General features: G+C 54.5%; 1 protein-coding gene across 1 annotated transcript; it reads left to right on the forward strand.

The window, feature by feature from the left end:
• Nucleotides 1–84: 84 nt before the first annotated feature.
• Nucleotides 85–22,212, forward strand: KANSL3 (KAT8 regulatory NSL complex subunit 3; the record flags this gene model as incomplete). The annotated part of the gene is made up of 22 exons (XM_084273968.1): nucleotides 85–323; nucleotides 973–1,143; nucleotides 2,255–2,345; nucleotides 2,651–2,836; nucleotides 3,012–3,143; nucleotides 3,436–3,552; nucleotides 4,134–4,235; nucleotides 4,378–4,449; nucleotides 4,764–4,838; nucleotides 5,959–6,116; nucleotides 6,776–6,839; nucleotides 7,159–7,359; nucleotides 7,561–7,717; nucleotides 9,046–9,123; nucleotides 12,191–12,382; nucleotides 14,079–14,163; nucleotides 15,012–15,166; nucleotides 15,541–15,653; nucleotides 15,956–16,175; nucleotides 16,344–16,477; nucleotides 19,585–19,747; nucleotides 21,543–22,212. 22 exons carry the CDS (start codon nucleotides 85–87, stop codon nucleotides 22,103–22,105), a joined length of 3,468 nt encoding a protein of 1,155 aa, XP_084130094.1. The 3' UTR covers nucleotides 22,106–22,212.
• Nucleotides 22,213–23,411: the final 1,199 nt, after the last annotated feature.

Raw genomic sequence — 23,411 nt, forward strand, 5'->3', positions numbered from 1 at the left:
CCCCCTCCCACCCCCTTTCCCCTCGCGGCGCATGCGCGGCGCGGGGGGGGGGTGGGGGATGCGTCGGGGGGGCGCGTTGGGGCCATGTCGCAGCGCGTAACGGAGCGGGACCGGGACCGGGAGCGGGAGCGGGACCTGCAGTGGTCGGCGCGGAGGATGGGCACGTCGCTGCTGCTGCAGCTGTCCGTGCACGAGCGGGAGCTGGACCTGGTGTGCCTGGATCACAGCTACGCGAAGCCCTGGAGCGCCCACCCCGACGCCAGCGCCGCGCGTCCCGCCCGCATGCTCTTCCTCACGCCGCGGCGGCAGCCCGGCACCGCCCTGTGAGCCCGGGCTGGGGGCTGCTGCGGGGCTGAGGGGGTGGGCGTGCGGCTGCGGGGCCCTGGGGGCGAGGGGTGAGGGCCCGGCGGGCCTGCGGAGTGCGGGAGGGTCGGGGGGTGTGAACTGAGGGAGGGGGGTGGGGCTGTGTTGTGAGGGGCTGGGAGAGGTGCGAGGGGTGTGCGGGATGGAGACCCGCAGGCAGCTGTGGGTTGGGGGTCCTGGCTCGTGTGAGGCCTGGAGTGGGTTTTGAGGGGTCTGGAGTGGGACGTGTGGGGGCTGGGGGGGCTTTGGGGCTGGGGTGTGGCGGGCAGGGTGTGGGTGGGAGGGGCTGGAGCGGGTTTTGGGGAGGGGTGGGGGCTGAGTTGGGGGGTCTCCTCAGCTTTGGTGTCGGGGCGGGATGGGGCCTCCTGGCCAGGCCTTGATGGTTTGGTTTAGGGTCGGGTGTGGGGCTGGGCCCGGGTCGCAGTTTGGGATGAGGGATAGGGCAGCGCTCAGGCTCACACACAGCTCAGGGCTTCATGTTGGGATTCAGGGGACAACCAGGCCCAGACCGGGCAGAACAAGCTTACAGAGCTCAGCAGGCTTCTTGGGAAGCCCACCAGCCCCTGAGGTGAGCGATCCCCTCCCCTGAAGTGTCGTTGTTGCTGACAGGGAAGCAGATATCCCCATCGATGTCGAGACGGTGACGCCCACGCCCGTGCCCCTCTATGACAACCAGAAGGCACGCAGCGTGATGAACGAGTGTGAGCGCCACGTGATGTTCGCTCGCACGGACGCGGACGCCCCTCCGCCGCCCGACGACTGGGAGGAGCACGTCAACAGGTAGCAGGAATTCGGGCACTGATCAGCCCCTGTAGCTTTGTGCAGAGTTTGTTTGTAGAGTGACTCAGGGTGCAGTGGCATTCCCAAACTGAGCAGCATTCAAAGGACATTAATTCTCATGTCTGTATTTCTCCTCTGCCGTGTTAGCTGTTGGGTTTATTGGTAGAGGCCGGCGTAGGTACCACTCTGATGGTGAAAAGGAGTGGTTGTTTTGGTCTTATTTATTCCTTCTGCTGTGCTTGTGCCTTTCTGGTGCTTGGGTGTTCACTGCCGTGCCCCAGTGATGTTTCTAACCTGGTGGTTTTTAATGAACCATCCTCGGTGGCTGAGAGAGCCAATGGGATCCTGGGGGGCATCCGGAGGAGTGTAGCCAGCAGGACAAAGGAGGTGATCCCCCCCTTCTACTCTGCCCTGGTCAGGCCCCACCTGGAGTGTTGTGTCCAGTTCTGGGCTCCCCAGTATAAAAAGGACAGGGATCTCCTGGAGAGAGTCTAGAGAAGGGCTACGAAGATGATGAAGGGCTTGGAGCATCTCCCCTATGAGGAAAGGCTGAGTAAGTTGGGACTCTTCAGCCTTGAGAAGAGAAGACTAAGAGGGGACCTAATTAAAGTTTATAATTATCTGAAGCAGGGGATGCAGGGGGAATGGGCAGCCCCTTTTCAGTGTCTGTGGGGACAGGACAAGGGGCAATGGCTGCAAGTTGGAACATAGGAAGTTCCACACCAACATGTGGAAAGACTTTTCCCCAGTGAGGGTGAGGGAGCCCTGGGACAGGCTGCTCAGGGGGTGTGGAGTCTCCTTCTCTGGAGAGATTCCAGCCCCATCTGGACACCGACCTGTGTGCCCTGTCCTAGGGAGCTGCTTTGGCAGGGGAGTTGGACCCGATGATCTCTTGAGGTCCCTTCCAACCCCTACAATTCTATGATTCTATGATTTTAACTTAAATCCTCAGAAGTGAAGCTCCCATTGTTGGGCTGTAAATCGGTTCTGGAGGCTGCAGGTGCAGCTGATGCCCCGCTGTGCTGCCAGCTGCCTTGGGAACGGGCAGCAGCTTGCAGGACCTGGCTGTCTGTGTAATGGTGACCTACATCTCCTCTCATTTTCTCAACAGGACAGGATGGACGATGGCCCAAAACAAGCTGTTCAATAAGATTCACAAGGCTCTGCAGTCTGACAGGCTGGCTCGCTTGGCTAACGAAGGGGTGAGGTCTCCTACTCCTGATTTCACTTTCCAGCACAGTGTGTTTTTATCAGTCCTTCCTAGCAAAACCTGATTGAGTCAAGGTGAAAGTCTTGGCCTTTGGGTTGTGTGTTCTGAAAAGCCAGGCAGCTCTGGGCTCACCTGAAGCATGGTTTTGTCCTTGCTGGGAGCACGTTGGTCTTTGCTTGCTGCCCAAGGACTTTGGGCTGCTTGAGCTGATCCTGTGGCTTGGGAGGCATGTGACATGCTTAATTGTTTTTATCTTTCCCTTGTAACTGTGTTTCTTTTCAATTTTCTGGCTTTTAGGCTTGCAATGAGCCAGTCCTGAGGAGAATAGCAGTGGACAAATGTGCTCGGAGGGTCCGCCAAGCTCTGGCCAGTGTGAACTGGGACACCAAACTGATCCAGTGGCTTCACACCACGTTGGTGGAAACCCTCAGTTTGCCAGTGCTGGCTGCTTACTTGGATGCTCTGCAAACACTTAAAGGAAAGGTGATAAAAGCAGTTAAAGACTTTGCTGTCACTTAAAATTCTCCCTTTATAAAGGCTGTTGAAGGAAGCTGATGAGACCTTTGTGCGTTCTCTTTGGAGCAGCGGGGAGGGTGTTGTGAAGCCAGTTGAAAAGGCTGCATGTGTTTTCTCAGTCCTTCCTGGCTTCTGGTTTCAGATCCCCACCCTGATCGACAGGATGCTGCTCTCCTCTACTGCAAAGACAGGAGCAGCAGGTGCTGAGGCTCTGTCTCTGCTGCTGAAGAGACCTTGGGACCCAGCAGTGGGTGTCTTGTCACACAACAAACCGGTGAGCACCTCTTGGGGCTTGCAGGGAGCAAGTCAGCTTTATTCTTTCCATCCTTCTGTTGTCCTCTTCCTTCCACCTCTGTCTTGCTTCCTGGGTTCTTTTCCTCCTGCTTTGGACTTGCTCAGTGTCCTTCTGTTGGACATGTTCCCTCTCCCATACTCCTGGGGTATCCTTGGCTGGGGAAAACGCAATCTGTTCATGAGCTGTGCAAGATGCCTCCTGCTGCATTGTGCAGGTCAGGCTGGGCAGGGAAGCTGCTTTCCTATAACATCTCTCTTGTTGAACTTTGTAGAGCAAATTGCCTAGTTCCCCCCTCATCCTGATCGCTTCCTCTGGACCCTCCAACTCCATGTTCCCCACGTCTCGACGACACCGGTTCTGGCAGTCGCAGCTTTCTTGCTTGGGAAAGGTTCGTGTGGTTGGCTTTGAAAAGGGTGGAGGTTCAAACTTACAGCTGTGCTAGACTGTGGCCACTGATCTTGTTTTTGGAAGCCTTTGGTGCACCAAAATACTGGTTTCTGCTGAAAGCAGGGGCTGGCATCTGCCACCTGTGGATTTGAGACACTGCACAGGGCATGAAGTTGCCCAAATCTCACCGACTAAAATCATCCATCTTTAGCAGTTCAGACTTGTCTCCTTACTGGTAGTAAGGATTGAGCAATCCTTACCCAGTCTTTGGGTAGGAAGGGGTTGGAGGAGGGACACTATGTGTCACCTTAGTCCTCTGCCTGTGTGCAGAGCTGCTCACACACCTCCTAACACGCTGAATGTGTGGAGTGCACAGGAGCGAGGTGAGGGTCAGAAGTTGTCCCAGTGGGGAATTGTCCTTTTCCTCTGGTTTTAGTAGCTAGAGGTGAATCCTGGGGGAGAGAGGGAGAGGGGAAAAGGACAAATTTGAGAGTAAACTGTGTTCCACTCCATGGTAATTGTCGTGTCCCCCCGCCCAGTAATGCCTTCATTGTTCACTGTCAGTCTTCCCTGTGTCCACAGGTGATTCCCATTGCCACCCACCTGCTGAACAATGGCAGTGGAGTGGGGGTGTTGCAGTGTCTGGAGCACATGATCGGGGCGGTGAGGGGCAAGGTGGCAGAGGTAAGAGCTGCAAGGGCATGGAGGAGCCATCACTGCTCCTTCCAACTATCCACCTGGCCTGTAAGGGCTGTGTCACCCCAGCACGTTGTCCCCTGATCCGTCCCTCTTCTTCATCCCTGTCTCTTTCTTTTTCCTCCCTTAGATTCACAGCCACTTCTCTCACAAGCCAATCATCCTGATTGGGTGGAACACGGGTGCCTTGGTGGCCTGTCACGTAAGTACTCGCTTCCTCTTCATCCTCTCAGACCCCGCTTGACAGCTTCAGTTCAGTGTTAGATCTGAATTACTGTTGGGTTTAAGGCTCTGCTGGGCTTCTGGTCACTCTCTCCAAGGCCTGGCTTTGGGACAGACATCCTTTCTGGTCATGGGGACATAAACTGTTTAAGTCATCAGATTGTTTGGGTTTTTTCCTACCACTCTTAGTAGACAGAGTCTAAAGATGGGAGATATTTCTGTGCCTGGCAAAGCACCTTCACACCGTTGATCTGCTTGACTGGTAAGATGCTGACTGTTGCTTTTTCTCCCCAGGTTTCAGTGATGGAATATGTCACTGCAGTTGTGTGCCTTGGATTCCCCCTTCTCACCGTTGACGGCCCCCGAGGGGTAAGGACCACAGGGAGGAGAGAAGGATCCACTGAATTCTGTCCTTCTATTTATTTATTTTTCTAATCTCCCTAGGCTGTTTCATAGAACCAGGCTTGGAAATCTGGTGATAATTGGAAGGTTTTGGTTTTGCTTTTGGTTTTGTTTTGGGTTTTTTTTTTTTAGGAGTGTCTGTGTGCCCTGCAGGCAGGGCTGGTGGGTTCCTAGTAGGACTCTTGATGTGGTAGCAGGCATCAGAAGTCCTGTGTGCTTGTCTCTGCTGTGATGTCATTTTGCAGCTCCTTCCTGGGGTTGTATGTGCAGGTGACTTGCTAACCATGATGTTTGGCATCAGAGAGGACAACTCAGGTGGATTTATACTGAGCCTGAATTGTTCATTATTACTGACAGTGGTATAGAATTTCCTGAGTTGGAAGGGACCCATAAGGATCATCAACAAGCCCAACTCCTGGGGTTCTGTCCCTGGTCCCCAAAGAGAGGAGAGAGATCGGTGCTGCCCCTTCGCCTTCCCCTGTCAGGAAGCCACAGACCCCATGAGATCTCCTCAGCCTCCTCTTCTCCAGGCTGAACTAACCAAGGGACCTCAGCCTCCCCTCCCAAGACTTCCCCTCCAGACTGTTCCCCATCCTTGTTGCCCTCCTCTGGACATTCTCCAATATTTTCATGTCCCTCTTGTACTGCGTTGGGTGCCCAAAACTGATCAGGTCTCTCTGCAAGGCTTCTCCACTCTCAGTGGAGTCAACACCTTCTCCCCATTTAGTGTCATCTCAGATTTTACTTAAGACACCCTCTAGTCCTGTGTCCAGGCTGTTTATGAAAATGTTCAAAAGAACTGGCCCTAAAACAGAGCCCTGTGGAGCCCCACTAGTGACTGGCCACCAGCCAGGTCTAACCCCATTACTATCACTGTCTACTCACAGGATTTTTAAACACAGCACAGAATTTATCCTTCTCTCCTTTCAGGAAGCAGTTTGTATGCACTGGGATTGGTGTGAAGTGTTCTCTGCCTCTCTCCCACTTTGGAAACGCTCATTCAGTTCAGAAGGGTGTTCAGCTCCAAAGGCTCTATGTGCATCCTGGGTCAGCCCTCGTGGATTACACCTTCTCCTTGTTCTTGCAGGATGTTGATGACCCTCTCCTGGAGATGAAGACCCCCGTGCTCTTTGTGATCGGGCAGAATTCCCTGCAGTGCAACATCGAGGCGATGGAAGATTTCCGGGAGAAGCTCCGTGCTGATAACAGCATGGTGGTGGTGGGAGGAGCAGATGATAACCTCAGGTAAGGGTCTGTGAGACAGGAAAGGTGTGAGTGTGCAGTGCACAAAAGAGAGGACCAAACACCCAGTTTGGTGCTGAAACCGGGTGTGAACTGCATAAAAACCCTCCATCAAGGTCAAGTTTTGTAATGCAAAGCGTGGTATGTTGGGTAGAAAGATAGTTTCTTGCCTCATCTCTCCTGGTGAGAAGTTACAGACCCAGGGTACAGTGTGGTCTGACACCAGGGCAGCTCTTTGGATTGTCATGCCACCCCCAGCTCTGGAATGTGTGGCTTTTGGAGGCTGTGCACAGTGTTGCAGCACTTGGAGGGATGAATCCCGTCTTTCCGTGCTCCTGAGTTGAGATCTGCTGGAGCTGGCTCTTTACTCTGCTTCTGAGAGGGTCAGGGAGCGAGCTTGCTGTTGCTTGAATCACAGAATCACAGAGTTGTAGGGGTTGGAAGGGATCTCAAGAGCTCATCAGGTCCAACCCCGCTGCCAAAGCAGCTCCCTAGGACAGGTCACACAGGTCAGCATCCAGACGGGGCTGGAGTATCTCCAGAGAAGGAAACTCCACCACCTGTGGTGAAGAATGTTATCACTTGTGTGAAAGTAGAACCCCAAATTTCTGTTGGCCTCTACCTGTGGTTATTTTTGGTTTGCCTTTATTTTTTTTAAATAGGATAAGCAAAGCCAAAAAGAAGTCAGAAGGCCTGACCCAGAGCATGGTGGACAGGTGCATCCAGGTAACCAGAGAGATCTTCCTTTTACACCTTATCCTTACTCAAAAAACCAACAAACCAACCAAGACCTGTGTGGAAATGTCTTGGTGGCCACAATTGACAACCTTATTGCTGATATTGGTTTCATGGTGCTTCTTTCCCACGCCTCAGAAATCAGTGGAGCGTGGGCTTGAATGAGGGGGGTGGGCTCTGTCTGCAGGATGCTCAACCTAGGGAGCCTCATGCTTGTCCTTCTGGGGACAGTCTGTTGTTCCTTTGCCTCAGGCTGTGAGGATCAGTTGTCCAGACTTGTACACTGCTCAGTCTCACTGTTGGTTTCCAGGATGAAATCGCCGACTTCTTGACCGGTGTCCTCACGCGAGCGGAGAGCCACTCCGGCTCCGACCCCCGCGACCTGGATGCCGAGAAGAAGAAGAAGCCCCGCGACTCCACCAGGAGGGACCTGTCCTTTGACTTGCCAGAGAGAACCAGCAGACCTGCCTCACCAGCAGCCAAAGTGCCTGCCTCACCTTCAGGCTCAGAGGTGTGTGTGGCGGGGGGTCTCTTTGGGATGGGGAAGGCTGGGGCTGTGTGAAGGGGGGAGATGCGGTTGGTGGAGGGTGTGAGGGGATGAGGAGGGACCAGCAGCTTGCGGCGGGACAAAGGAACTGCTGCTAGGCTCAGGGTTATGAGCCCCTCTTGGGAGAACAGGGAGGGGTAAGAGGTGTTTCTTCCCTTTGAGCAGGACTTATCCAGCGTCTCCAGCAGCCCCACGTCGAGCCCCAAGACTAAAGTGGCTGCTGTGTCCTCCATCCAGAAGCCCAGCCCGGTCGGCCCCACGCAGCTGCTGAAGAGGCAGGTGCAGAGGACGGACAGTGTCCTGACACACAAGCAGGCACAAGGTAATGCCCTGTTGCTTTCCCACCCTCTTTCCTCTCAGCATCCTAATTTTTGGCCTTTATTTGTCCTGAAGTGTTAAGGTTTTTGTCTATTAAGTCCTGTCATGAATTCTGAGCTCCCCGTGGCAGCTTTCTCTCCAGCTTGGTCCCCCATCACTCTCATTCGAAGGCAGCGGTGAAATTAGGTTGGAAAATGTGTTTTCCACAGCTTGTGGAGCCTTGCTGTTCAAAGGAGAAGGGTTTTCTCTTGTTCTGGCTGACCAAATCACCAGGTAGCTGCAATTCTTTTTCAAGCACGAGCCCCTTGCCTCATCTCCCTGAAGGCTGCTTAGGAGGAATGCTGAAGGTACTCGGGAGGCGATGTAGGCTGTTGAATTGTGACTGAAACAGTGGGGCTCGGATAATTACAGAGTCATCTTGCCTCAAAGAGCAGTAGAAAACCTGCTCTGAATAAGGAAACAGATTGAGCTGTTGGTGTTTGGTTTGGTTGGGGTTTTTTTCCCTTGTCCTGTTGGGTGCTGGTTAAAAACCGTGTGGTGCAGCTTCTGTCCGATTGCGAACGCTGTGAACGTGGGTAGGGGTTCTGTTGGTGATGAGCCCTTCTGGCAAGTATCAGCAGTACCTGGGAGAGAGTCCTCCATCCTCCCTTCTCTCCTTGTTTCGTTGCTCAAGACACACAGACCTGAACGGGCTCATCTGTTGTCACCTCCAACAGAGTGACCCCTCCACATTCCCCAAAGCCTTTCTCTAACTCGGGGGTCAGCTCCAGGGGGGAAGGTTGATGTTTGTCTCTCCCTTAGTTTTCTCAGAGTCTGTTCCTTTGTTGTAGTTGAGGGAGGAAGTTGCTAGATAGCAGGAGGAGGGTCTGTGGAGTGGGGTGTGTTGTCAGGAGCACTGTTGTGGCGTGGCATAAGGCCTGTGTGTTGTGGCTCTGGCTGTTCAGGGATGTGCTGGCTGACATCTCCCAGCTCCTCTCAGCTTCTCAGCTCAAGTGCTTGGTCGAGCTAGCCCTGTGCCTTGCAGCCAAGCCACCAGCCTTCCCTGGTTGCTCAACCTTTTCCTGATGGCTGTGGGCCTGGAGAGGGCTTGTGCTCTGGGGATGTGACAGCTGGGACCATGCCCCTTGTAGCCTTGGATGTGCTGTGCTGCCCACCCAGAGGGAGGTCGGTGTGTCTCTGCTGTGCTGTGGCTGGGTGAGCTGTGCTGGGAGCTCTCTGCCTGCCTGCCTGCTCTGAGGTGGCTGTCTGTGGGTCGCAGTCATACCCCTGGAGTTCCCTGTCCCCGCTCCAGAGCCGGGCTGTGATACTGTAATTCTCTCTGATTCATTTCAGCTCAGTTTGCTGCTTTTCTGAAACAAAACATGCTGGTGAGGAAAGCTCTTCCTCCTGGCACCTCTTCATGTCTCTTTGGTGAGTATCTCCTCACTTCTCTCTCTCTCTCTCTCTCTCTTTCTCTCTCTCTGTTTCCCTCTCTCTCTCTCTTTCTCTGCTGCCTTCTTTCATCATCTTCCTCTTCCCTTGCATTGGTTTGGGGTTGTGGCCCAACGTGTCCCCTTGTCCCTCTGCTTTTTGCTTTCTCATTGCTGTATGTGAAGCCAAAGCACATGGCCCACTCGCTAGCTGAGAGCATTGACTTTTCCTGAGCTCTCCCCCTTTTTCCCTGCCCTGGGTAGGTAAGTGCTGCTCTTGGAGCTGTGTAGCCTGGCAGCTGGTTTGCTCTGGTGGACTACAACCCTGTGGATGATGTTAGTTTAGCCCTTTTCCCGTGCTGGGGCTGGGAAGGGGACGTGGACATCAACCTGGGAGACTGTGTGTTGGGGTGTCCCAAATACACGGAGTAGCCAAGGGGCAGTGGTTGGGAGCAGAATCCAGGGACTGCCAAGAGGTTGGGAAGGAGCAGATGTAGACACATGGAGCAGCGTTTCTTGGCTAGAGAGGGTTAAGAGTGGAGAGGTGAGGGAGAGGCTTTGGGAAGGCAGTGCTGTGTGGGGGAGAGGGATGCTGTCTGCCCCAGGAGACCTACAGAGGGGAGCAGCCTTTTTAGGCCAGTTGTGTCTTGTGTTGGAGCATGCAGAGAGACAGAGCTCTGGATTGGTGGTGCTCTTAGGGCTGGAGATCAGGAGGTGAGATCCACAGCGTCCCTAAAGATCATTTTGCCATCCTGAGTGGCTGTGACTGTGGGGCTCTGGGATTAGGAGAGGATGAGAGGTTGAAAGGCAGGGTTCTGGGAGGCTGTGGTGTCATGATAGGAGCTGTTGGTGTCAGCTCTCTGTTCAGGTGACCCCAGGGTGCTGAGGGTGTTGACATGGGTGCTTGTAACAAGTGCTGGGTGCAGAAAGGCTGGTGGTATTTTGTCATGCTCTCTAGCAGCTCCTAAGATCCAGGCTCCCTGCTTTTCCTGAACACACAAGACACGTTCTGAACTGCACCTACACAACCATGGTAACAAACTCCTGAGGCAAATACTGGCCCAAGCTGGTCCTTCTAAAGGTTTCCCTTGAACCTTCTGTAAAGGTTTGTTGGTTTTCTTTTCCCCTTTGAGCCTTGTTTTGTGCCCTCCCCTGTGTGATGAGGGTAGCCTGGGAGCACACACGTAGCTCCATGCTTATCCAGAGTCCTCCTACCCAGTGTCTGCTAGGAAGAGAAGCCATGGTGATGTTTTCCCCAAAGATGGGGAGATGGGGAGAGGCTTGTACCAGCCTAGCCTGCCCTTTGGTAAGATCAAAAGCTGATTGAGATCTCTGCACTTGTTGCTGTGTTGGCTCAGCTATCTGAGCCATGGGGTAGGAATCTGGTGGGGGGGGGGGGGTGTGCATTGAGAGTATCCCCTGTTGTTTTGGGGAGCAGGGTGCTTCACAGCTCTGCGTGCCCTGTGTGAGCAGAACCAGGCTCTGCCCTCATGTGGCAGGGACACGGAGGGACACTGCTCGTCGATGCTTTGAGTGGGACCTGATGCTGCTGCCTGTGCATGTGCTGTTTCACTCTCCTGCTTGGCTGGTGGCACTGGGAGTGGGGTGGCTTTGGTGCCTGCAGCCTGGTGAGGCTTCTCTGGGGGGGCTGGTTTGGACCACGCATGTTTGCAGGTGGGTGGGAGGCAGGGGAGCATTGTGAGTTAACACCCTGGAGCCCCAAGAGTGGCACAGCAAGCTTGGCACTTGTCTTGGGGACCAGAGCAGCCCCAAAACACTTGGAATTGTCTGATGTTTAGGGATGCAGACTTGTCCTGCACCCACAGCTCAGAGGGATGGAGGTGGTGTGGTAGGCAGGGAGTGTATACACACGTGTCAATACCCACACATGCACATCTGTGTTCATTTTATGTGGTGTATCCATGCCTGGGTGTTTATATAAATAAAAAGGCACCTGTTTCTTGGCCTCCAGGCTGCTGAACACTTGGCTTATGTGCCCAGGACCAGCTGTAAAGAGTGAGTTAGCTGGCTTAGCAGTGGAGAGCTTTAGAGCCTCTCCACTTAGGGCTCCCTCCAGCTCTGAGCAAAGGCCTTTCCTGCTCGCTGCGGGGCACAGCAGTGCTGCCAGGCTGGGAACACTGCAGTGGGGGGCAGATCTGCACCCTCATTGCAACCCAGACACCAGCATCTCAGAGCAGGGTTGGACAACCCTGTACCAGCGGTGGGAGACGGGCAGATGATGGATGGGGCAGGATGTGGCAGCTCATTGACTGTGTTTTGCTCCTGGTCCTCTGTGGTTTTTTGGATAGCCCTGGCCTCAGCAAGCTCATGCTTTACACAGGATGAAATGGATGAGACTGTTCAAGGACGTGGCAGAAAAACCAGCCTTGGGTGCAGGAGAGAGATCCCAGCTCATGGTTTTTCTCCTCTAGTGCGAAGCAGTGTAGGGATGTGGGGCTTGGCTTTGCTGCAGCACCTCTCGTGCTCACAGCTGCTTCGCTTAGTGCCTCTGAGAAATCTGTGTGCTGCAGTCAGTCTGGCTCCTGGAGAGCGGGTTAGGAGTGTGCCAAAGGGCAGGTGTGACAGTACCTTTGCTGCTTTGTCAGAGGAGCAGGTGAACTGAGCTGTAGTCCCAGTGTTGGGACTGCACCACCTCTTTGAGTCTCACATTGAAATTAGGGCGGCTGGGGGGCCCTGATCCCAGGATTGATCACACTGTGCTTTAAGGTGAGAAGTATTTATGTGCAGATGGGGTTTTGCTGTCGATGTGTTTTTCTTGGCTGTAGGGGCAAGACACCCTTTGTGTGCCGTCCTGCCTTAGCCTGTGGGTAGCTTAAGCTGAGCCCTGACCCCCAAGACACCAACTTAGGGCACGTGGAAGTCAGTCCAGGCAGTGAAAAGGAGAAGTCTGGGTTTCTGGTGCATGGGAGATGGGCAAGGCTGGCATGGAGGGAGCTGTGGAAGTGTGTGCATGGGCATGTGTCCCTTCTCCGCGCCTCAGCGCGCGCGGCGGAGCAGCGCTGACCCCGAGGGACCAGTGTTCAAAAAGCTCCTTCTGTGTCCCCTAGTTCCAGTCTCCTCAGAGCACTCGGAAGGGGCTGACAAAGACGATGTGCGTGTGCAGCTGAAGAGGCACCAGACCCCCAGCCCGACCCAGTGCGCCAAAGCCTCCAAACGAGCCAAAATCAAGGTGACCATTGTTTCCCACGGAGACGCTGCTGGCGTGGGGAACGGAGCACCCCTCAGCACCCAGGCAGAAAGTGAGTTGTGATTGCCTAGCTGCTTGCTAACCAGGAAGCGGGGCCGCGGCTGCGCGCAGACCCCCGCTCCTCGCGGGGTGCGGCGTGGGGAGGGAGGGGAGCTGCCAGGGCCGGTGTCTTGCTCAGAGGAGTTAGCTGCAGAGGACAGATGGAGGCTCAAGGTGCGAGTGGCTTGGGGAGAGCTGGGGGCTGCAGCACGTTGGAGCTTGGCCAGGGGGGGCCTGTCTTTTCCCTAGAGCGCTCGGGACTGCGTGCTCCGGCGACGTGCTCGGCTGCAGCCTTGCGAGCTGCAGTGGGAACTGCCCACCTTCTTCTGGGACATCCAGCCTTGCTCCAAGTATGTCATCTCAAGCTTGGTTCTGCTGTCCACTCCTGTGACTCCTGCACGAAGCTCTCACCTGGAACATGCTCTTGCTTTAAGGAGGACAGTGATGCTCATCCCCATGGAAGACCTTTGTGCATTCAGACTTGATGGATTGGTCGCTGGCCCAGCTCTGCCGTTCCCCTTTAAGCCTGACATCTGGCATGATAACGTGCTTGATACATGTATAAATAAACTTCAGCTCCTCCCTGCCTCTACAGCTGGGAAAACCCACTGTGACGAGTTCTGTGGAGCTCTCTGCAGTCCAAGAAGAGATTATTTGCTCCGTTTTTCTTCCCCTGGAGCCTTTGCACCAGCTCAGAAGCTTTGACCGCTGTCACCCTGCTACCTGAAGGATGTTGCCTTGTTGCTGGCTGCGCTGGAGCGTACGACTTCCTCACATCAGCGCAGAGCCCTGGATCTGTAGAGCAGTTGCTTGTGATTAGCTCAATGCAGTGTGGGGTTGAAAGGTCAGCGGCTCCATTCTGATGGGAAATTGGAGGTTTTCAAAGCTGAGAAATAATTCTCCTTTGGAAGTGTCTCTCAGTTAGTTTAACAGTTGTTTTGAGCTGTGAAAATGAGCTGATTTTTCTTTTTTAAGGTTACAGTTTATCATCCAGCAGCTTTGAAAGTCTGGTTTCCAGAATATATAAATATATATATATTTTAATTTTTCCAAACTTTACTTCTTTTCACAGAAAGGAAATGAATTGCTGGAGTAAACATGAACCAAACCAAGAATTCCCTCTTACCATGTGTGAGCAGGAGGAGTGCACAAGACACACGCAGTTGTATCCCCAAAACCGCCGCAATAAACACGTGTTGTGACTCGCCGCAGCATCCCTGTGTGTTTTGTGAAGTGTCTCTGCAGAACGCTTACAGAATCCATCCATAGCCAGCCAGCCAGAGCTCAGCTAATTGGCTGAGGTGTGGTGATGGACTAGGAGGAGGGCAATTAGTGGAGATAAGATTTCGGAGAGAGAATCGCATTTGGTGCCCAGGGCCTTGAGACTTCACTGCTCACAGATTAGGAAGCTGCTTCCTTCAGTCCTGTCTGTCATAATGCTTCCATGGCAGCAGCTTCCTGGTGTTTTGTGTTTTTTCTCTTATTTAATTACTATTTTATTCTCAACTCTGTTCTGTTTGGTTGCTCCTGTGGTCCGGTGGCTGCAGCGTGTGCTCAGGGCTGGCGTGGAGGTTTCCCTCAGAAGGATGCGTTGTGAGGAGGATGAGCCCCGTGGCCTGCAGCTGTGGGTAGCTGTGTGAGAGAGGAGGAAATCCCTCAAGACTTGGGGAAGAGACCCAGAGTAAGGCTTCTTCTGTCTCTTTCCACAGTTGTCAGCGGGAAGCCGATCCCCGTGGCTGTCGGCCAGTCTGTGTCGGGCGCAAAGGAGCTGTCAGGACTGCTCACCACCCCCAAGTGAGTGCGACTTTGGGGGGGCTTTTGGACTAAGCTTTGGGTCCTTTTGACAGGCTGCTGGTGGGAAGCATCACAGCAGGGTGATTTCTGCATGGAGAGCTTTCTAGCAGCGTGCTTAGGGCTGGAGTGTTCTGAAGTGGGGGATGTTCTTCAGCTCCTGAAAACTATTTTGTCGACTGGCAGTTGAGCCTGAGAAGGGCAGAAGGTATCCTGGCTCTGCAGCTGTGTTTCTCTATGGCTCCCAAAGCCAAGCGTGCTTATCTTTGTCTTTTGAATGACTGTGGTGTCATTTTGCCTGAAGTTCCCTGTTGTGTCTCTCCCTTCCCTTCATTCCTCCTGACACTCAAATGCCTTTTCCCCCAAAGGCAGGGGAAAGAAGCCCCAGTGTGGCTTCCTGCAGGCAGTTCCCATTAGCTGTCAGGATTTGTGTCAGGGAACGAGTCCAACACCCACATATCACGTTGCTATTTTCCCTTGTAGTTCAAACCAAGCCCTGGAGAACTGAACTCTGGTCGGGGAGGGAAGAGGAAGGAGAGCTGTTCTCCAAGAGAAAGTGGGTTTTAAAGTGGAGATGTTTCACTGTGAGTTAGGTTGCTGTTGTGGAGGGTGATGCAGCCCTTTGCGCACACATCAGAATCTCACTTCCTATTGGGAAATAACATGCTTTTGCTCCAGCTGGTACAGTGGACACAGGAAAAACTCTTGATTGGGGTTTTTGTGGCTCATCTGCTCCCTGCCTTATGCTTCCAGGAGTCCTGCTTGGTTACATGAGGCCAGAGTCAAAGCAACCTTGTGTCGTCCTGTGTAGTTTGTAGCTAACGGGAGTCTTTCTCATTCTCTCCTCACAGGCTGAGTTCTGCAGCAGAAACCTCCTCCACCAGCCCAGCTCCCTCTGCCATGATCCCCAGCAGCACAGCACCCAGCGCCTTCCATGCCCTGCAGAGCCGGCTGGTGGCCAGCAGCACCCACTGCGTGCAGGCCCAGCAAGCCAGCACCCTCCAAGGTACCTGCCTCTCTCCCCTGTGTCTCTCAGAATCGTTTGGTGGGTCCTCTTTCCTCACGTTCCCTGGTTGCTTTGGGTTTGCTGAGGCAGCCTTTGTAGTGCTCTGCTCTTGCAGAGCTTGCAGAGACCCCCTGGTGACCTGTTGATTGTAGTTTCTATCTAGCAATGCCTTGAGACAGCAAAACCAACCTAATTTGTAGCTGTGGCAAAGAAATGTGTTGGTCTCTCTGTGTGTGGAGCTGACCTTAGGGCAGGCTGCTTGGGACACTGCTCTTTAAAGAGCAGTTTTGCAGATGCCTGCAATCTTGACAGACCTGGAATCTCACGCTGAATGGATTCCCTGAGCCTGATTTTCTCTTTTTGTTCTTCCCTAGGAGCAGCATCTGCCAGCAGCCTGCTGCAAGGGCTGAGCTTCAGCCTGCAGGACATGGGCACCAAGTCGTCAGCCCTTCCAGCCAGTGTGGCTGCTGCTGGGCCGCCGGTGCAGGTATGCAGCCTGGAGGGATGCTGTGCAGAGGGTAAAGGGTGCCTGGAAGTGGTATGAGATCAAGGAAACGGGGCTGTGGGACGTTCTTTGTAGGTAGCCACCTAGACAATGCTGAGAAGGGAGTCAGAGAATGGATAGGGGTGGATTAGTGATCCTTCCTGTCTCATTTGGGGTGACCTCTGGGGCAAGCTTGCCATCCCTGCAGTTTGAGGCAACCTCTGTCTTCTGTGTGGGGGAAAGGCCAAGCCATCCTGGCATGCCCTTCCTTTCCAGGCTCTCAGTGGTCCTGCTTTTCCTTCCAGACCTCAGCTGTGAAGACACCTGCCCCTATCCAGAACCTGAGCGCCATAACCACAGGCACCGGCACGATTGTCCGCACCATCCCAGTGGCCACATCTTTGTCCCTGGGAGCCTCAGCAAGTGGAAAGCCCACAGCCATTCACCAGCTGCTGACGAATGGGGGACTGGCAAAGCTGGCCAGCAGTCTCCCTGGCCTGGCTCAGATCTCCAACCAGGCAGCAGGTGAGGGAGAAGGGGGACAGGCACATGATGCAGACTCTGACATCAGTGTTTATCAGTGTTTCCAAAGCTTATTTTGCCTTATTTTTGCCTAGCAGCTTCTGATGCAGCCCCCCCAAAGGCTTCTGCAGCCCTGGTATCTCAGGGACATTTTGCACATGTCTTTTCTAGGCTTGAAGGCCCCAACAACCATCACTGTGACACTGCGTGGGCAGCCCAGCCGGGTGACCACTCTCAGCCAGGCTGCCATGGGGACTGTCCAGCCGCAGCTCGAGGAGCAGCCGATGCAGACACAGGCACCCCAGGTAGTATTTGACATCATCTCTGCATGAAAGTGTCTGCTGCTGGTCTCCTGACCTTTCCCTGATTGTTGCAGGTGTAGCTGTTGTGGGGAAAGTGCTCTTGGTCAGGTTGGTCTTGGGTGTGAGGAGCTTTGCTGAGGCCACACAGAAAGGGACCTCTTGAGTTGTTGGTTAAGAGAACCCAGGTCATCTTTGTGTCTGTTTAGTAGCAGGGTCACTTGTGTTGGATAGCAGGCTGGTGCTGCCCTGAGGAAATCCCCAGCTAGGCTTCAACAGCTGATGTCAGCGTGAGAATTGGTACTGCCAAGAAAGCCTGGAGCTTCAGGAAGACGTTTGGGTGGGAGGAGGAAAGCTGCTTGCAGAGAGTGTCTGTCTATCCCCTGCCTTCAGCCAGGAGAGTGGGTTGGCTGTGCTGTCTGGAGTTGTACTCCTCAGGCAGGTCCCGTGCAGGTCAGCTGGGGTGGGAGAGGCAGAGTGGGATCTTTGCCCTCTAGATGAAGCTCTGTAGTTTTGGTCCTGCTTGCTGGACTGGCTTAAGTTGTGGGCAGCACCACGGAGGCAGGGAGCCCACTTCTACTCCTTGCTGCTCTCTGCAGGGGCAGTTTGAGGGTGCTCAAAGCCCTGAGATCAATTTAGGGATGTGTTACCCTAAAGGTGAAGCCTTTGTATGGAAATTGGGTAAGTATTAGTAGTGGCAGCCGTAAAGCTGTAGTTAGTTAGATCTGGCATTGCACCCACCATTGTGGGTAGTTTCCACACAGGGTTTACTGCTGGTTAAAGCTCAGTTTTGGGAGCATCCACATCCTTCCTCCCTTGACTTTCCTGTGTTTCTTTCAGTCACTTCAGTAGCGTGACAGAGCCTGTGAGCAGAGCCTGTGAGCAGAGCTGAGCTTAGAGCCAGCTACAGTAGAGCTCACAAACACAGAACTAGTGCTGCTTGGTGGAGAGCCCACCTAAGTGGCTTTTGGAGGTCTGGAACTCTTCATCCATGTTGAAGGCAGGTTTTCTCCTCTTCTGAGGCTGTCTGATACACCACCAGAACTGGGGTGCTTCCCTTTACGTCCTTTGTGTTGCCTTTGAAAGAACCAAAGTCCCAGTGACCCTGCAGTGTACTGAAACCTGGTACAGATGAACTCTGGGGTTAGTGAGTTCACACAGGGGTTAACGTTTTCAGGCACTTGGGGATGGGATGGGATGTGATGCTCTGACTTTTACCTACAGTGCTGAGCTTGTGTGTTCGTGGTAGGGCTGAACTGTGTGGTTGGCTGTGAGACTTGCTTCAAAAGCAAACTGAAAGCTGGCTTTTACAGGAAATGGCATGAGCTGTATGTTTTTGTAGCTAATTATAGCCCCTGACATCAGCTCGTGTGTACCTTGAGCACATAAGGATTACGTAATCCAGCGGGGCTTCCTGTAAAAGAGCAAATTTACAAAAGGCTTTAGGGGATAAATCTGAGGGCTTAAAGTAGTGTGCTCAGCAGTAGCTGAAGCTGTTGGTTGGGTTCCCTTTGAAATTCCAGCTGATGGCTCTGCTGTGCTTGTGCAGGCAGCAGGGAGCCCACACATCGCCTGTGTGCTGGGATTTATCTTTATTTTTTGAAAAAAACCCCAAACTCTGGGGGCTGGGGTGATGCCTGTAGCAGCTGAGGTGCAGTTTGAGTGGGTAATTCTTTTCCTTCCCCCGTGGGCATTAAATGGGAGGCAGAAGGCTGAGGAATCTCCCTGGGGAGTTGGGTGCAAGTGCTCTCTGAGAGCAGCAGAGTGAGAAGTAACAAGCGTGTTTGGGTGGTTTTGAAGTGAAAACATGAGTGAGTTTCAGCTTCTCTTTTCAAGAAACTGTTCCACGGTGGTTTGAAGGTGGCTTTTGGTATGGTTTCCTCCCTGTAGTGTGGATGTATAGTAGCTCCATAAAGCATGGAGTGATGATGGATCGAGCCTCTTGTTTTCTGCTTAGTGGCATGAAGGTTTAGGTGCTTCTGGCTTGAGCTTTGAGCAAGGGTCTCCCCCAGGGTGGTATGAGGAGAGCTCTGACTCTCTGGTCTGTCTGCTGGTGGTGGATGTGCTGTAAGCAGGCAGCAAACACCTTCCTTATCCTGAAGTCTGACTCTTTCCACTCCCAGGGACTGAAATATTAGTTATATGGAACAGAGAGCCCTTGAATTGCTGCACCAGGGATGGAAAAGTGAGCTGTGACCTGCGTGGGCATCGGGTGGAGGGGGCTTGGACTTGAGCTTAAGCAGTGCTCATCAGTGGTGGAAGGAAGTGGGCGAGTTGGCTTGGAGAAGGCTGCCTGAAGAGGTGAGGGTGTCTGTGCTTGTGTCTGGAAAAGCTGCTGTGCAGCTTGAGTTATGTCAGCTTGGGGCTGTGAGGGCTCCCAGAGAGAAGGCTCTCCGCAGTGCCAGGATTGCAGGTACTCCTGGATGGGGTTCAGGCAGGTGAAGTGGCCCTGGAGGCCACTTGATGAGCCCTCAAATGAAGGAATTTGCAGGTGTTTCACTGAGTTGCCAGTGGTCTCCAGGGTGTGCTGCCATCTGCCTTAGGATGCACACCTAGGCTTCCCAGTCATCCCAGTCTGCTGGACACTGGTGCTGTGTAACCATCTGGTGCTTGTTAGAGGGGCTTGTGTGTCTTTGTTGAGCAAGAGGGAAGCTCTCTTGATGCCAGCCATGGAAAGTGCTGCACCCAGTAACAACGTGTTGGACCTGCCAGCGGGTCTGCGCGGAGCAGGGAATTCTTCTGGAGCTTTACTGGTGCTGCAGGGGGAAAGGAGAGCAGGATTGATTTCTCAGGGTGGGGACAGCCACCCTGTTCCACTCTGGAGAAAGGCAACCAGCTTGTGCCAATCTCAGCCCAGGCAGTGTGTGTGCAGCAGATGACACCGGTGTGCATGTAAAACACAGAGCTGCCTCTCCATCCGTGCTTTTCCTCCAGCTTGGTGGTGACTGTCCAGAGTGGGGGCAAGTCTAGAAGCAGCAGAGAGAGGCTGTGCTCTGTTTTACTGGGTTTTTTAAGGCCAGGAAGGGCTAGCACAGGGCCAGCAGGGATGGCTGCAGCTCCCCTGCAGACGGTGGGGCACTTCCAGTAGCTCTCGGTTACTTTAACCCTTCCAGGCTCCAGAGGCTGCAGTTGGGAACCTGGCCTCCCCAGCTACCAGCGCCACCTCTCCTGCCAAGCTGCTGGCTCAGATGGATCTCAGCAAAGCCCAGGCTGGCGCGGAGATGGCTCCCGCGGACCCCGCGGCGCACCTGACCTCGGCCGCGGCGGCACCCGTAGGTGAGGCGCATGGCAGCGGCGGGGCGCGCGGGGCAGCGGAGCAGAGGCCGGGTCGGAGCCATGTCGCTGGGTAATGTGTGTGGAGTCCCCCTGGGGAACAGCTGCCTGAAGGCTGTTTAGTTTTCAGCCTGTATTTGGGGGGGGTGTGGGGTGTGTCCCCTGGAGCTGGTCACCCCCCCCCCCCCCAGAGGTGTTTTGGCTTGATGTGGCCGTTGTTGAGTAGTGGGCACAGAGCGTGGTGTCAAACCTGAGCCCAGGCACGGAAGGGGTTGGCTGCTGGTCCTGTCCTGGGCTCTCTCCCATGCTGCCTGCATGTATTTACCTTGCCTGGGGAGAGCAGAACCAGCCAATTACAGCTAAATAAACACTGTAGAGCTGCTACCCAGCCAGTAGCCACAGGCTGACACGGTGTGGTGCTGCAGCCTGTGTCACCCTCAGAGTCTCTGTACCCAAGAGCCTGCTGCCAGCCCAGCCAGTGCTGGGTCTGTCTGTTTGTCCTGGGGTTCAGCCAGTTTCCAGGTGGGTGTCAGCATCAGCAGGTAGTCACTGTGCAGTTCAGTGGGGCTGTCAGTTTCCCAAAGGGCCAAGGAGGCAGCTCTGGAGCTTGTACATCTCCCCACGCAGTCGGCTGTCCTTGCAGGAGTCAAACCCAACTGACCTCTGCAAACCTTCAGACTCTGCTCTTCTCCCCCAGGGCTGCAGGAGCGCTGGGCTTAAGTCACCTGTGTGGTTTCTCTCTTGTTCTGTTGGTCGGTTGTCATAGCTAGTGGATGAAGGTAGATCTGTGGAGAACTTTACCTGCTGTTGCTGGAGGTTCAGGTTGGCCTTGCATCCAGGAGAAGCAGCTTTTCTGGAAGCTGCTGGAGCAGCAGAGTGGACTAGGAGTTAGCTCAGAACACTTGCCTTGTAGGGTGGTTGTGTTGCCAGTGCCTGAACAGCATCACCACATGTCCCTGCCACCTCCCCAGCCTGCGTAGGGGTGGCTGGAGTCGCCTTCCTCCTGCCCTTCCAGCCTCCCTGATTTTTCACTCCCTGCTCCCCCACCCCAGGATGGTGAGGGTTGGTGGTCCCACCATTCTGTACCCTCATACCCTCCCTGCTCGAGGTGTTTCATTCCAGAGAGGTCCACACTGCTCTGGTGGTGGTTGTGCCGGGCTGTTGCCGCTGCTGAGTGTGAGGGATGGTGCATCTGCTGTAACTGGAGAGATACTGGGTCACCTGGCACAGCTCTGGGCTGCGGGGCAGCCAGCTCAGAGCAGGTAACCCCTGCACTGCCACCTCTGCCACTGCCAGAGAGCACAGGGGGGGGTTAATTTTGCAAAGCCCAGAGTCTTTGAAGCGCTTCTTGGGGCAGGAGCGTGATGGAGCCCTGAGCATCTCCAGCGCTGCTGGTGGGATGGAGCTGGAGGTGCCAGAGGCGAGCGGGAGCCGGGCTGCTGAGAGCAACGTGATCTCAGTGTGGTCTGGGGCAAGACACAGCCAGCTTGGCTAAGGGAGGGTGGTGAGGTGCTGTCCCAGTGGGAGTGGGCATTTTGGGGGAGAAGATGAGGGAGGAGAGGGGCTTCCTCGGAGGATCTGAGCGGTGCTGACGGTGCCCGGGTTTGGCTGTGGCGGTTTCCCCGCCGGGGCTGTGACGGTGCTGGGGTTTGGGTTTGGGGGTCTGGCTCTGGAGAGCAGACAAGGGCAGGTCTTTCTGTTCAGTCTGACAGCCTGTGACCCACAGCTGGGGGCCAAACCCACCAGGCTGGGCACCCCATCCCTGCAGCCACTGACCATGCCCTCCCCTTCTCCACAGTGACCACCACCAGCCCCATGAAGACGCTGTACGTCATGTCAGATGCCAAGCTCTCTGCACTTACCAAGTCTGTGATGGCTGAGGCTACCTCTGTCCCCCTCAAACTGCCAGGCATCCAGCCTTCATCCTCCTCATCATCTGCCAGCTCTCCTACTGGCGCTGTCAGCTTTGGTGGTGCCCCCAGCCCTCCCGCTGGCCTGGTACACTCGAAGGTGGGACCTGTCCTGCAGACTGCTTCCAAGACTGTCATCCTGACCTCAACACTGGCTGCAGTGAAGGGGGATGGACCCCTGGGACATATTGGGGAGAAGGTCAGCCTGACCAAGAGTGCCACAGCCCTCGGCCACGCTCTGGGAGCAGTGGAGACCCTGGGGAGGGTTCCCTCCGTGGTGGACGATGGAACAACCATCATCCATGCCAGAGAGGCTCTGGCCAACAGACACTTGTTGCCACAGGGTGTGCTGCCAGGGGGTGCTGGCACCACGCTCATAACGCTGGGCAGCAGCCTGGCAAACTCCTCCATCATCGCCACAGCAGGGCCCACGCTCAGCCAGAAGCCCTAAGGACCCCACCAGGGACCCTCAGCTGCCACCCAGGCACGTGGGGGGAAGACTGAGTTTGGCTGTGGGGTGGGAGAAGGGCAGCCTGGGGCTGGTTCAGGCTGGAGCAAACTGGGACGGGGTGGGGGGGTGGGGGTGGGGGGGATGCTTTTCTGGTTTAGTTGCTGTTTAATAAAAGTTGTTTGGTTTTTTTGGGGGTTCTTTTTTTCACCCCTTCCCTGTTCTTTGCTGACTTTTCCCTTCCAAAAGCAGCTTTGGTTGCAGCCCAGCCCTTGACTGCGGGTTCTGAGTGTTCATTTTTCTTGCTGTGAAGGCGTGGAGGGACAAAGTGGGGAAGGATTTGAGCTCTGGGTCCTGGGAGTGCAGCAACCAAGGCAGCTCCTCCTGCTCAGCTTTAATCTGACCTGTGCCTTTACCACGATGGTGAGTAGCGGTTTGGGGAATGCTGAACTTTGTCAGACCCCCCACCCTCTGAACCCTGGGCTTTTCTTCCCTTTGCTGGGGTTTTGGGGGTTGGAATTAAAAACCAAAACAACAAAGGGGTTCAGCCCAGGCTAAGTTTCTTGCAGGGAAGGTTGTGGGCTGACCATGAATCCCAAGGCTGAGCTAAGCCCTGGGCTGCCACCAAATGGGGCACTTTCTCCCCAAAATGACAGCAGAAAGAGCCAGGGTAAACTGAGGCTCTGCTCTGGCATCCACAGCACCCACAGACGTGAGTGTGTCTGGTCAAGATGAGGATTTGCTGTTAACCAGCTCAATGCTTTTGGCTTTTTTTTCCCCCCTTTTCTTTTTTTCTTCTCCCCCCCCCAGGCTCAAAGTCACAGTTTCTGCAGTGCTTTACCAACAACAAGGCTGAGACCCCCCCCTTTATGAATGTGTGATCTCTGGTGCCCTCACTGCCAGGTGTGGAGGCAACTCTTTGGGGGAAGACTTGAGCTCTACAAGTCACGTCCTCACTCAAAACCAGCGATTAACCATGTGTTTTGGCGCTGAAGCTGTTGGGGTACAGGCATGTGTAATGCCTTTCAGCCAGCCAGACTGCAGAATCTGGGTCAGTGATGCTGCTTGTAATGAGTCTGATGCTCCTGAAGGTGTTGCTGGGCTGGATGGTGCTTGGACGTGTGGCTGTTACACAAAACACCCGTGATTTCCCCCCAAATGGCTGCAGAAAAACGCCTCCTTCCCTCCCAAGATCAGGTCAGTCCTGGAGAGGGGTCCTGCTGTATCCCTACAGTGTCACAAAACACCTCTGGGGCTTCGTGCTTTGGGTGAGGATCCCCCCTGACCCCTGCACCAATCCCACAAATCG

The sequence above is a fragment of the Gallinula chloropus genome, assembly GCF_964237585.1.
Source record: "Gallinula chloropus genome assembly, chromosome: 21".
NCBI classification, from domain to species: domain Eukaryota; kingdom Metazoa; phylum Chordata; class Aves; order Gruiformes; family Rallidae; genus Gallinula; species Gallinula chloropus.